Raw genomic sequence first — 12,252 nt, 5'->3', positions numbered from 1 at the left:
GAGTGAATGAGTGAGTGAGTGAGTGAGTGAGTGAATAAGTGAGTGGATTTATCAGGTATGGGTTTGAGTAAAATGTTATTATTTGTTTTATTCCTTTAAATCTGATCATATTTCTTCCAAATTTAAAATAAAATTACTGTCATTTAGAGTATGTATTTAAAATGAGAATTGTTTAGCATAAAATATGTTTTAATTTGTTGCAATTCACAATGAATCAGGGTTAAGTGGCGGTCACACTACAGTTTTAGAGGATATATTTAGCTAGATCCTTCCAGAAACTGTAGACAATATTGCATTCAAAAAATAAATGACAAAGGCTCTCTTTATCTGCATTGCAGAAACTACAGATGTCCTCCCTTTCAATATACTTTAATAATAAAGATTGTACTGGATAAAGTGTATGTAGTAGTTTAAAATTAATTTTCTTTAATTTTATTATTAATAGTGTATTTAGAGGTCAAATTTTGATATTCTATTAGTCTCACACAATTACATCATACAAATTCGCCGGTCAGAGTTCACCGATTTTGAACTGTTTAACGCACTGATATGCGAAACGTATCACACAAGCTTGCGTTTGGAAATATATGGGGCAAAAAGTGCAGTGTGACCGTAGCTTTATCCCACCAAATATTCATTTCTTAACTTTTTTAAAGTTAAAATACTGATTTAGCATTTTCTACGGTATTTAAGAATGTTTGTTTTTTTAAGCCAAACAAATTTGGAAGAAATGTCTTCAGTAGTTTACAGAATAAGATTAACCCTTGTGTACTGTTCAAATTGACTATTCTTTCATTATGTTGGTGGTTGTTTTTGCCCCACAGGCTTCCATTATGATGACATTTTTTTGATTGCAAAGCCATGACAGCATATAATCATGCATTCTTGATTGTTGGTGGCTTTTCCAGTTGTGAAGTGTGTAATTTTCAATGTTGATCATTAGTTAACCTTTTATATAGAGTTCTATAGAGGAAAACAGCAGATTATAGTGCATAAATGCACTTACTATATTTACTATGTTCACAAAGAAAGCTGTGGCCAAATTAAGATTTTAAACCCCTCAAAGCAGATGAAAACATCCCCAACAGCACACAAGGGTTAAATCAAATTTTACTCAAACACATGCTATAATAGTAAATCTGAACTGCCAAGTGGTCTTATTTTCCCCAGAGCTGTGCACTGATGCATTTGTTACACACTATATTACACAGTCTGTGCCAGAAGGTAACTATATACTCGGGATTATGCACTTGACGCCTGTTAATCTGATTAAACTCATAATCCCAATCTGTTCATTTTGGCCTACTCCTCTCTTCTAAAGTAATCTCTAGCATCATATTTAAAGCAACAAACACAGACAATGAGCCTGCTTAAAGTGTGCTACCTGGGAATGGAAATAGTTTTCAGTTTTCTCCAGAATTTCGTTGAGTTTAGTCAGGCCTCTAGAGGGCACCTGACAGTAGATCGTCCCATCGGAGCAAACGCTGGTCACACTCACATTCATATATGCACTGTTCACCTACAAGAGAAAACAAACATATGTAATTTACTTAATCACATTTTAATACACACTCGTGGAGCCATAGGTTTCTTCTGTTCTTTAAGATACAGAGCAATACAGTAAGTGACGTGAGGTTTCCAGATCCCACCATCCCAATCCCCCTTAATCACCCAACCCCCTCTACTCTACCATCCACTTAGAAAAAAAAAACATAGTTCTACTAGTGTGTTTTTGTTTTAAAACTATGTTTTATAATGAAAATGCTTCTTGACCAAACATTTTTAATGCATTACACAAATTCAATTCAATTGAATTCATGTTTATTTCTATAGCGCTTTTACAGTTCTTACAAGTTCTAATGGATCGAAACTCTGTTAGTCCAGTCTTCAGAGTTCAGTTTAGTGTGGTTTAATTTTCACATCAACGGCGCATCAATGTTGCATAGCCTCTAGAGGCCTCGGGATGAGCTGAATTAGCGTAGCTGCTGTTCATAGTGTGTTTGAACAAGAGATGCAAAAATGAAGTGCTATGAATGAAAATAGGTTATATAAACAGGCATAGAAAAAAACATGTCAAACATAAGAGAGTTTCTAACAAAATGTTGGGTGCATTAGGACAGGAGTGTGTCTAACATGTGTTCTGTCAAGCCCAATCACCTGCATGGAGCACACTCATGCATCATACTGTTATGTGATGCTAAAAAGATCTAGTTTTGAACTATGAGAGTGTGTCTGAGCCTCGAACATTATCAGGAAGGCTATTTCAGTTTAGGAGCCATAAACGAGAAGGCTCTACCTGTTTTAGTAAAATTACTTAGTAGTATTCTGGGTACTCACAGAAGCCCTGAGTTTTAAAATCTTAAAGAGCGGGTTGATTTGTAGCGAGACAGAAGTTTGGTTAGATAAACAGGAGCGAGATTATTTAAAGCTTTATAGGTAAGAAGTAATATTTTATAATCAATATGGAATTTAGCAGGCAGCCAGTGTAAGGAGGATACAATTGGGGTCATATGGCAGCTGCATTTTGTACTAGCTGAAGTTTGTTAATAGAGTAGGCTGGGCAACCAGCAAACAGAGCATTACAGTAATCCAGTCTAGAGGTCATAAAGCATGAACTAGCTTTTCTGCATCTGAGATGGATAGCATGCTTCGTAACTTAGTGATATTGCATCATGTATTACGTGCTTTAGGCTAAATTATGTGGATTAAGCAAAAAGACATTTTAAATTGAAAACAAACTAGTGTAAACAGCACCAAAATCTGTCTTACCATTTCCAGAACACTTTGTTTTTATGGTTAAAAAATGCCAGAGTAGTGTGAATGCCAGGTGTAAACATAAAAAACATTTTAAGAAACAAAAATTCCACCTAATACTAGTTGTCAAATACTCTAAGGTGTCCAATTACTTTCAGGTAAACCAACAGCTAAAGTTTTTCCAGTCAGATCTTTACCACATCACAGTCCCATATTGATTTTCCAAGTAAATTCAGTACATTTTAAAGGTTCTTGAAATGTTTTGTTGCCACAAACCCATGATTTTCACAACTGAAAAACTTCATGGCATTTCTCAAGTCTTAGGTTAGTTGTTGAAGCTGCTAAATCTACAGCACCGCTATTAGCTGAGATGCTGTTGCTCAACAGTCAAAAATCTCTCAACTCAAAGTTTCGCCAAGCATAAACTCTCTCTCTCTCTCTCTCTCTCTCTCTCTCTCTCTTTCTCTCTCTCTCTCTTTCTCTCTCTCTCTCTATCTCTGCATATAAATGGATTGAGTTTTTATTACTAGCTTTAAAATCATGTTTTGGAATTAGCAATGGAGGCTTTGGATGAGATTGTAGGCAACTAATCCTAAACACAAAAGCGTTTTATGGATAAATGTGCTGAAATCAAACATTAGAAAATAACACTATTAGTGTGGTAACCATAGTCTAAACAGAATAATTGACTCAGGACCTTTGTCAGTGCGTTTTATGGACAAATGTGCTAAAATCAAACATTAGAAAATAGATATATTACCCTATTAGTGTGTTAACCGTAGTATACATAAAATAACTGACTCAGGGCCTTTGTTAGTGCAAGTACAACCATGCTATCTTAGCAATAAGGGCTGCACAATTGTTTCAGTTGCTATAGGGCTGTACATTGTTTCATCATCGATATCACAGTGTGTGTATCCGCAATAGTCACATCGCAGGATATGCAATGTTGCTTTGGATTATAGTTGATCAGCACCACAGTTGAGAATGAATAAGGTTTGTGGAGTAACTTTAAAGTTTAACCCCAACAGAGTGAAAGTTTATCATTTGCACGTGTTTTAAAGGCATTTCAAGTGAGATTGAAGCATTTGAGCATTTGTAGCTTTAATAAATCCTAATTGTACTTTATTATTATTACAATGAGATCTATTTTACATGTTACATACATTTGATTATTTGATTTCTGTACCTGAAAACTGTTTTACACTCCAGAAAATCATAACGCTGTTTGTTTTACTGTTTTCTTTGCTCCGTTGTTTTTATTTTTGCTTGCAATTTGTTTATAATTTCCCCTACAAATTCACCATAATCAGTGTAAATTCAATATTTCTTTCCAAAATAATGCTATTAAACCATTTATATCGCAATACATATCGCAGAAAAATATCAGATTTTTTCAATATCGTGCAGCCCTATTAGCAATAACAAAATGGCATTCAGCATTAGTTTATAAATGTATTATTGTAATAATAAAGGGATAGTTCATTTACTCTTAAGTGGTTCCAAATGTTTGAGTTTCTTCATTATGTTGAACAGAAAAAAAAAAAAATATATATATATATATATATTTTATTTTATTTTATTTTTTTTAATGTTGGAAACCAGTAAACATTGGCATCCACAGTAGGAAAAAATACAGTGAAACTCAATGGCAACTGGTTTCCAGCATTCTTAAAAATATATATTTTATGTGCAACAGATGAGAGAAAATCAGTAAAAAAAATGTGGCTGAACTATCCTTTTAAATGTTTTGGTTTTTGACTTTACTGTACCTTTAAGGGACTCTCTAAGGATCGGTCTTGCAGAGCCTTCATACAGGCTGCATTGATGTTGACGTCATCATCTTGTGATGTGTCATATAGCACCACCAGAGGCATGTCTTCACGCTCTAAGATCTCAGCCAATAGAATCTTTCCAGTGGCAATGGACTCCAACTTCTTCAGTACCGCCTGTTCTTGACTGAATGACTCCAGGCCTGAAACACAAATGAGTATTAAGACAACAGCTGACATCAAATGTAAAACTACTTAAGAGCTGAGTTCATAGCTCAATGCAAATCTCACCTGCTAGTTTGCATTTGGTGGCTTGGAAAGGCAATCTATAAAATTTTTCGTTTAACTCAAAGAGTTTGCGTATGCTGATGACTTCAGAAAAGCCATGATCCACATAGTACACCTGTTTTGAACAGAAATGATTAGTACATCAAGCGAAAAGTATCATGGTAAATAGAAGATGATATCACACAAATACCTTACTGTGAATTGCACTAAAACAGTAGCACGTCAAGATTTTGCCAAATACGAATGATCCTGGATTAACATTTACAGTATGTTGATCCTGGAACATATACTCACCGGCCAATTTATTAGGTAAATCTTACTAGTACTGGGTTAGACCCACTTTTGCCTACAGAACTGCCTTAATCCTTCGTGACATAGATTCAACAAGATACTGGAAACATTCCTCAGAGATTTTGGTCCATATTGACATGATAGCGTCACGCAGTTGCTGAAGATTTGTCGGCTGCACATCCATGATGCGAATCTCCCGTTCCACCACATCCCAAAGATGCTCTATTGGATTGAGATCTGGTGATTTTTGAGATCATTTGAGTACAGTGAACTCATTGTCATGTTCAAAAACCCAGTCTGAGATGATTCACGCTTAACGACATGGTGTGCTATTCTGCTGGACGTAGCCATCAGAAGAATGGTACACTGCGGTCATAAAGGGATGAACATGGTCAGCAACAATACTCAGGTAGGTTGTGACGTTGACATGATGCTCAATTGGTACGTATAGGCCCAAAGTGTGCCAAGAAATTATCCCCCACAGCATTACACCACCACCACCAGCCTGAACTGTTGATACAAGGCAGGATGGATCCATGCTTTTATATTGTTGATGTCAAAGTCTGACCCAACAATCTGAATGTGGCAGCAGAAATGGAACGTTGGAAACGACCAGGCAACGTTTTTCCAATCTTCTATTGACCAGTTTTGGTGAGCCTGTGTGAACTGTAACCTCAGTTTTCTGTTCTTAGCTGACAGGAGTGGCACCCGGTATGGTCTTCTGCTGCAGTAGACCATCCGCCTCAAGGCTGGATGTGTTGTATGTTCAGAGATGTTCTTCTGCATACCTCGGTTGTAATGAGAGGTTATTTGAGTTACTGTTGCCTTTCTATCAGCTGGAACCAGTCTGGCCATTCTCCTCTGACCTCTATCATCAACAAGGCATTTGAACCCACAGAACTGCCGCTCACTGGAAAATTTCTCTTTCTCGGACCAGGGATGGTTGTGCATGAAAATGCCAGTAGATCAGCAGTTTCTGAAATTCTCAGACCAGCCCGTCTGGCACCAACAACTATGCCACGTTCAAAATCACTTAAATCACCTTTCTTCCCCATTCTGATGCTCGGTCTGAACTGCAGCAGATCGTGTTGACTATGTCTATATTCCTAAATGCACTGAGTTGCTGCCATGTGATTAGCTGAATAAAAATTTGCATTAACGAGCAGTTGGACAGGTGTACCTAATAAAGTGGCCGGTGAGAGTAATTTCTGTTTGAAAATGTAATACACACCCAACCATAACTGTAAATTATTCCCAAAATCAGAGGCGAATAATAATTGGATACACTCATATAGAAGTGCAGCCTAAACTTGACACAAACAGTAAATGTATGCCTTAATTCTGATTGGCTTATTGGAATGTTGTTCCAGGATCAACATAAATTTTAATCCAGGAACATGTCCTACATGGTGAAATCAGTTTGGGGATGACCAATAAACCAGGACACAATAAGGGGCCTTAGAGATCTTTCAAGAAAGCCATGTCCACACCAATACGTTTTTGAAAACATCTTTTTGCAGTGTGAACTTTAAAAAAGGGAGGCTTTTGAAAACGATGATGCATTTTAATCATGTGACCAATTCAGCTAACATTGTGAGTGACATTCTGAAGCAGATGTTTTGGATGTTGATTGTTTTGACAGCTTTAAGGATTAAAGTCAGTTTGTAGATGCTCCATATTGCCTCTTTTCACAGGACAGGGAATATTTACTGGGAGCTGTTGTTAAGTGGCAAAAGCAGACGACAGTTGTGACATTTTGCTGCAATGTTTCAAAGAGACAGACAGTAAATAAATGCCAGGCTGTGCATCTGTGCGCATGTGCAGTACATGAACATTTTTACATAGTAAAACAAACAAAAAGGAACGTTTAAATAAGCTACAAAGACTAAAGTAAATGTATGCTACTTTTCCCCAAACAACTGCCTCACAGACTCTAAGGGTGCTTTCACACCTACACTTTTGTTTCGGAACCTGTCTCGTTTGCCCAGTTAGTGCGGTTCGTTTGGCATATGTGAACAGGGCAATCGCGCTCTGTTCCGCGCCAAAGTAATCGCTCCGAGACCACCTGAGTGAAGTGGTCTCGGCTCGATTGAAACGAACCCTGGAGCGGTTTGATTGCAGTGAAAAAGCGGTCTGATCCGAGCGGGGTTATATGACAGTGTTTTATGGATATGTAATAGGCTTACGGCTATATGAAGAGAGAATTATGAGTAAGGCGGGAAGTTTCACGAGTCTCCGGATGCCCGCAAACTAGTGATGATCTCCCGGTAATCTCGCGTCTCCCTCCCAGTCCTCAAAAAGGCATCGTCGCGCACCTTTCTCACCCCTCCCCACCGCATCTCTCCTCAGACACGTCGCGCGCACCACCAAACCACCACCTCTCCTGACAGCTGAGCGGGACTCTGCAAAATAAACCCTGACACTCTGACCAATGTGAGGAGAGTTTACTCGCAGGTGACTTGTTTTAGCTCTTTTGGTCCGATTAGAAACTTTGCAGTGTGAAAGCGAACCGCTCTAAGAGCAAAGAGCAACAATGTAACAATTGTAATCTCTGTTTCGGAACAACTGAATCGATTCACAGGTGTGAAAGCACTCTAAAATGAATTATAGATCAAGAACAAAATGCATTTTCTCACAACTGAAAAAGACATTGTTGAGTTAAAGCCATTTGTGCAAAAGCTACATAAATTCATTACTGAAACCTTAAAAATGTTTGTTGAATCTTGTGAAATACAGTTATAATTTAATAGTTTTAAATATAAAAAAAGAAAAAAAGACGCTTTGTCAATACAGAAGACATACCAGAAATGTCTGAGTATGTAAATGTCAAAATGTTGCTTTTGACAATAATGACCCATTTATACTGAGTGGTACCAAAAAAGCTAATCGTACTGTAGTGCTGCATTCAAACCAGACACAGAAGAAGTGTCAAGCACAAGTGATTTACATTTTTAAGTCAATGCTAAGGTGCAAAGACATCTTGTGGCGCAATATGGCCGAATGACATGATTTGCGCAAATGAATCGGTGCGAGTTAAGCGTTTTGCACGGTTGACGTGCTTCACATGATTCACGCGAATCGCTCAAGTTGGAAAATCTAAACTTCAGCAGACAGTCACGCTGCGTTAACCAATCAGGAGCTTGCTCTTGTGGGGGCGTAATTACGACGTAGCGCCTGTTGTTGGTGTCCCAAGCTGACACCAGACAACAGTTTATCAAACTGGGCTCGGCTTGGTCGGAAGCACTGCTGAAAACCTCCATCATCCAGGTATAGTTTCTGGAGAAGTTGATAAACACAGAGCTGGGTGCATCTCAGAATAAATCTAGTGGACTCAGACACGGCTCCAAACATTTCAAAGCTGTTTTTTAGCCTTCATAAAAGCACACAAACACAGCTACTCTCTGAATAAAATCCATGTAAGCCATTTAGCAACAAAGCTAGAGTCACCGGGCAGACAGAAGGCTCCCCAAACTCAAAATGTTCATGAGTCTATTCACGCGCGAATAGCGCAATTTTTCCGTGTGTGCTGCGTCTCATTTGAACACGGCAAAACACTTTTGGTATTGCAGTAAACCGGATGAGAATTGCTAAGACTGACTAGACTCCAGTGTTTCACTGTAATCTTTAGGGTCCAGAGAAGTGCTTTGAAATGTGCATTTTTGTTCCATGTGTGAAATAAATTGAACTGAACCATAAAGAGGGGAGTGGGACAGAGCAGCTCAATAGCATTTTGTTTTTAATAACAGCTCTGCCATTGCGAGTGGTTGAGCTCAAGTGCATATAACAAGAGCATCTTGATGGGAGCAGGACATGTCAAAAACTACAGAGCATTTGACTGGTCAGAAAATTTGATAATAAAGTATGACAACATTTGTCACTGTTTGGGAGCACGCTAGATTTTAGATATCCTTAAGACTAACATACTGAAAGCAACTCCAAAAAAAAAACATTAATTTGATGTCACATTCTTTAATGACCCCTTACGCACCTTGACCTTGTCAGCCATGACCTCACAAACTTGCGCTCGGATGATGTCATCCTCTTCCTCAGCACCTACAGCAGTCAGCTGACCTGGTGATGGGGACCTCAGAGCAATCTTCGTGTTGTCCTGTCTATAGAACTCTCTCATTTCATCCTCTAACTTCTCCTGTGCCTTTGAGTAACCTTCACCTATGTACCTGCACAGAAACACACTCTCTTTATCATAGAGTACAAAAGTGGTCACCTACTTTTACACTGACCTGACATATTTCTTTCTCCACAGGCAATCTACCCTGTTCTTTACAACATCACCCTGATCAACATATTTCAACAAATCTGATTAGAAGAAATGTATTTTAAAATGCAAATATGTGATTCTGGGTCATTCTAAAGAAATGACTTTGCTTTTCTGTCTTTTTCTGACTTTTGTGCTTTTCTGTCGCTTTAACAAATATTACACTTGACAAACTCCAAGCAGAAAAAAAAAATAGATTGAATAAAAACCTTTAAATTGCAAAAATAAGTAGGTAACACATTAACCCAGGTTATAATAGTTTTGGATTTTTAATTAGTTTTAGTTTTTATTTCATTTTGACTTTTTGTTTTTAAATTCAGCCTATTTTAATTAGTTTTAGAGGTAGATTTAGGCCCAATTCCAATTCTATTTTTGTACCCCTACTCCTTCCCCTTTGCTTCACCATGTACACCATGGCGATATTCATGTATGTAAATGCAAGAAAACAACTTTACATTATAGCAGACACTGTAAAAAGCTCATTCCCAGCCACTAGACTTTTCTGACAGGGTATTTGAGTGTCATCGAGGGTCAGAATGTTGTGGGACTGCTGTACAGAAGTTATTAATTGGGACTATAGATTTAGCGGCTTTTATTTTAGCGTTTTTTTTTATAATTTTTTTTAACCATGACAGTAAAACACAAACATGGTAATGAATGTATTAAAACATGTTAAAACATTTGTTACTTTTCTTTAGTTTTTGTTAGTTTCAGTGTTAGTTTAAGTTAGAAGCTCAACCAAAGAAATGTTTTTTGAAACACGTATTTAGAGGACACATGACCACTATCATCTACCACTACCATCTACCCATCCTTAAACTCAAATACAGCAGCCAACAAGATAGCAGCCTTAAGTAAAATATGTGAGCAGGCCTGCTTCTGAGGTAAGATACACAGTACTGAATTGAAGTTCAGATCTTTTCCATGAATCTGATCTTTTTTGACAATCCTCCCATGTTGGGAATCAACATACCAAAAGTATGTAGTGAGCTATCATAATTTCAGTCAGTTTAAACATCACCATGATCTGAAAAGTTTCTTATAATTATGTTTTGCAACCCAACTGAAGCATCATTCACTTATTTAAAACCCATTACGACTTTCTGTTATGAAATAAACTTAAGTTTTTTTTTAACAGATCCTCTCATTCCAGCCTCATTTAAGCCATTTAAACAGTTGTTCAAGTTTAGTTCAGTCACAGCAGGCTGTCATGTACTGTTTGTATACGGTTCACTGAATCATACATGGTTGCACAGTATTAATGGTTCACCACTTATCAATTCTGATCCCAGTGTACTGTTCTAATAACTAAATAACTCAGTATATTTTGGTTTATTTTGAGAGTAAATAGTAGTAAATAGATTTACTTATAAAAGCCTTACAGTAGGTTTATGTATTAAATACATTTACAAAGATAAATACGAAGAATGTTTTTGCTATAATTTTAGTTAGTTTCAGTTAGTTTTGTATGTACACAATACAGTTTCAGTTAGTTCCAGTTTTTAAACAACTCTAGTTTTTATTATTATTTCAGTTATTGGAATTTTTTTTTCATTAACTATAATAACCTTGCCATTGACCTTTTTTCAAGCTATCTTTAAATTATTGTACAAAAAAATATTCTACAAAATCATTAAGCTGCCATTTATGTTTTTTAATATGAATAAAAATTTTATGTTTGAAAAATAACTAATAATATACAGATTTAGGAAAGGTAAGATGTAAGATTTTAAACATCTTGCCATAACAACAGCATTGCAAACTTAGCAATGTTGTCACTATATTTAGCAACTTTTCAGACCCCCTACACCAGGGGTGGCCAATCCTGTTTCTGGAGAGCTACCTTCCTGCAGATTTCAGTTGCAACCCATAATCAACACACCTGCCTGTAATTATCACATGGTGTTCAGGTCCTAATTAATTGGTTCAGGTGTGTTTGATATGGGTAACAACTGAAATCTGCAGGAAGTAGCTCTCCAGAAACAGGATTGGCCACCCCTGACCTAGACAATAAAAAAGTGACTAGCGACAAATCTAATTACTTTTTTGGGTGTTACTGGTGATTTTTATAGACTTCTGTCCGTACTCTACTGTTCCTACTCTTCTCTATGAGCTGCGAGTGATGCTGTTGGCCCCTACCCCATATCAGAACACTGACAGCCGGCCCAGTCCTCATACAGCCTTCACTCCTACCTACTGCCCAAGAGCAGATCAGCCTTTTGTGTACAGACAGCAAATGATTTAGCACCGCTAGTGTGAGGTATTTCCCTTGTAAAGTCAAACCGATCTGCTTCTCCTTTGCTTTATATTTAACTATTTAATTTGACCGTTTAATCTTTTCTTGTTTACAGACATTTTAGAGACAAGTTTGGAACTTGTCTAAGTTTATTACTTCAGAGACATTACTGCAAATTAACTACACATCTATATTTTTATACTGTATTCAAACAACAAATAAATTTAGTTAAGTTGACATGCAGACATAAAGCACAGTGCTAGGTCACACTTTATTTTGATGGTGTGTTTGTTGAATAAAAGTTACATTGCATCTACATGCCAACTAATTCTTATTAGATCATAAGTAGACTTTTAGATTGGAGTTAGGGTTAGTATAAATTGACATGTACTTGCAAAGTTTCTCATAGTCAGTTAAATGTCTGTTAAAGGAGCAGTATTAGCAGATATTTAGCAGACAGTCTACTAATACTCAAATGGACCATCACAATAAAGTGTTACCCAGTGCAAATATAAATACCCCTTTATTACCCCATATTAACCATTATTTTATTGTCAGAATGATTATGGTAGACCAAAATTCTTATAATGCACATGTTTTAACGAGGAGCAATAGCATTCTATGATGAAACGCAT

General features: G+C 37.0%; 1 protein-coding gene across 6 annotated transcripts in view; it reads right to left on the bottom strand.

Moving 5' to 3' along the window:
- The window catches only part of tdrd7b (tudor domain containing 7 b), a 59,729-nt gene that overhangs the window by 12,916 nt on the left and 34,561 nt on the right, over positions 1 to 12,252 (bottom strand). For all 6 annotated transcript variants that reach the window (XR_015494477.1, XR_015494478.1, NM_001353929.1 and 3 more), the window contains 4 exon segments: positions 9,094 to 9,283; positions 4,818 to 4,929; positions 4,527 to 4,729; positions 1,385 to 1,519 (listed from right to left, as the gene is read on the bottom strand). Coding sequence is in view for 4 of the 6 variants with exons in the window: in NM_001353929.1 (NP_001340858.1) it covers positions 1,385 to 1,519; positions 4,527 to 4,729; positions 4,818 to 4,929; positions 9,094 to 9,283 (640 nt within the window). In the remaining 2 variants the exon portion in view is untranslated.

This window comes from Danio rerio, chromosome 7 (assembly GCF_052040795.2).
Source record: "Danio rerio strain M-AB ecotype USA chromosome 7, GRCz13ab, whole genome shotgun sequence".
In the NCBI taxonomy this organism is placed as follows: Eukaryota; Metazoa; Chordata; class Actinopteri; order Cypriniformes; family Danionidae; genus Danio; species Danio rerio.
Note: the sequence above shows the minus strand (reverse complement) of the source record. Positions and strands in the feature narration are given on the sequence as shown.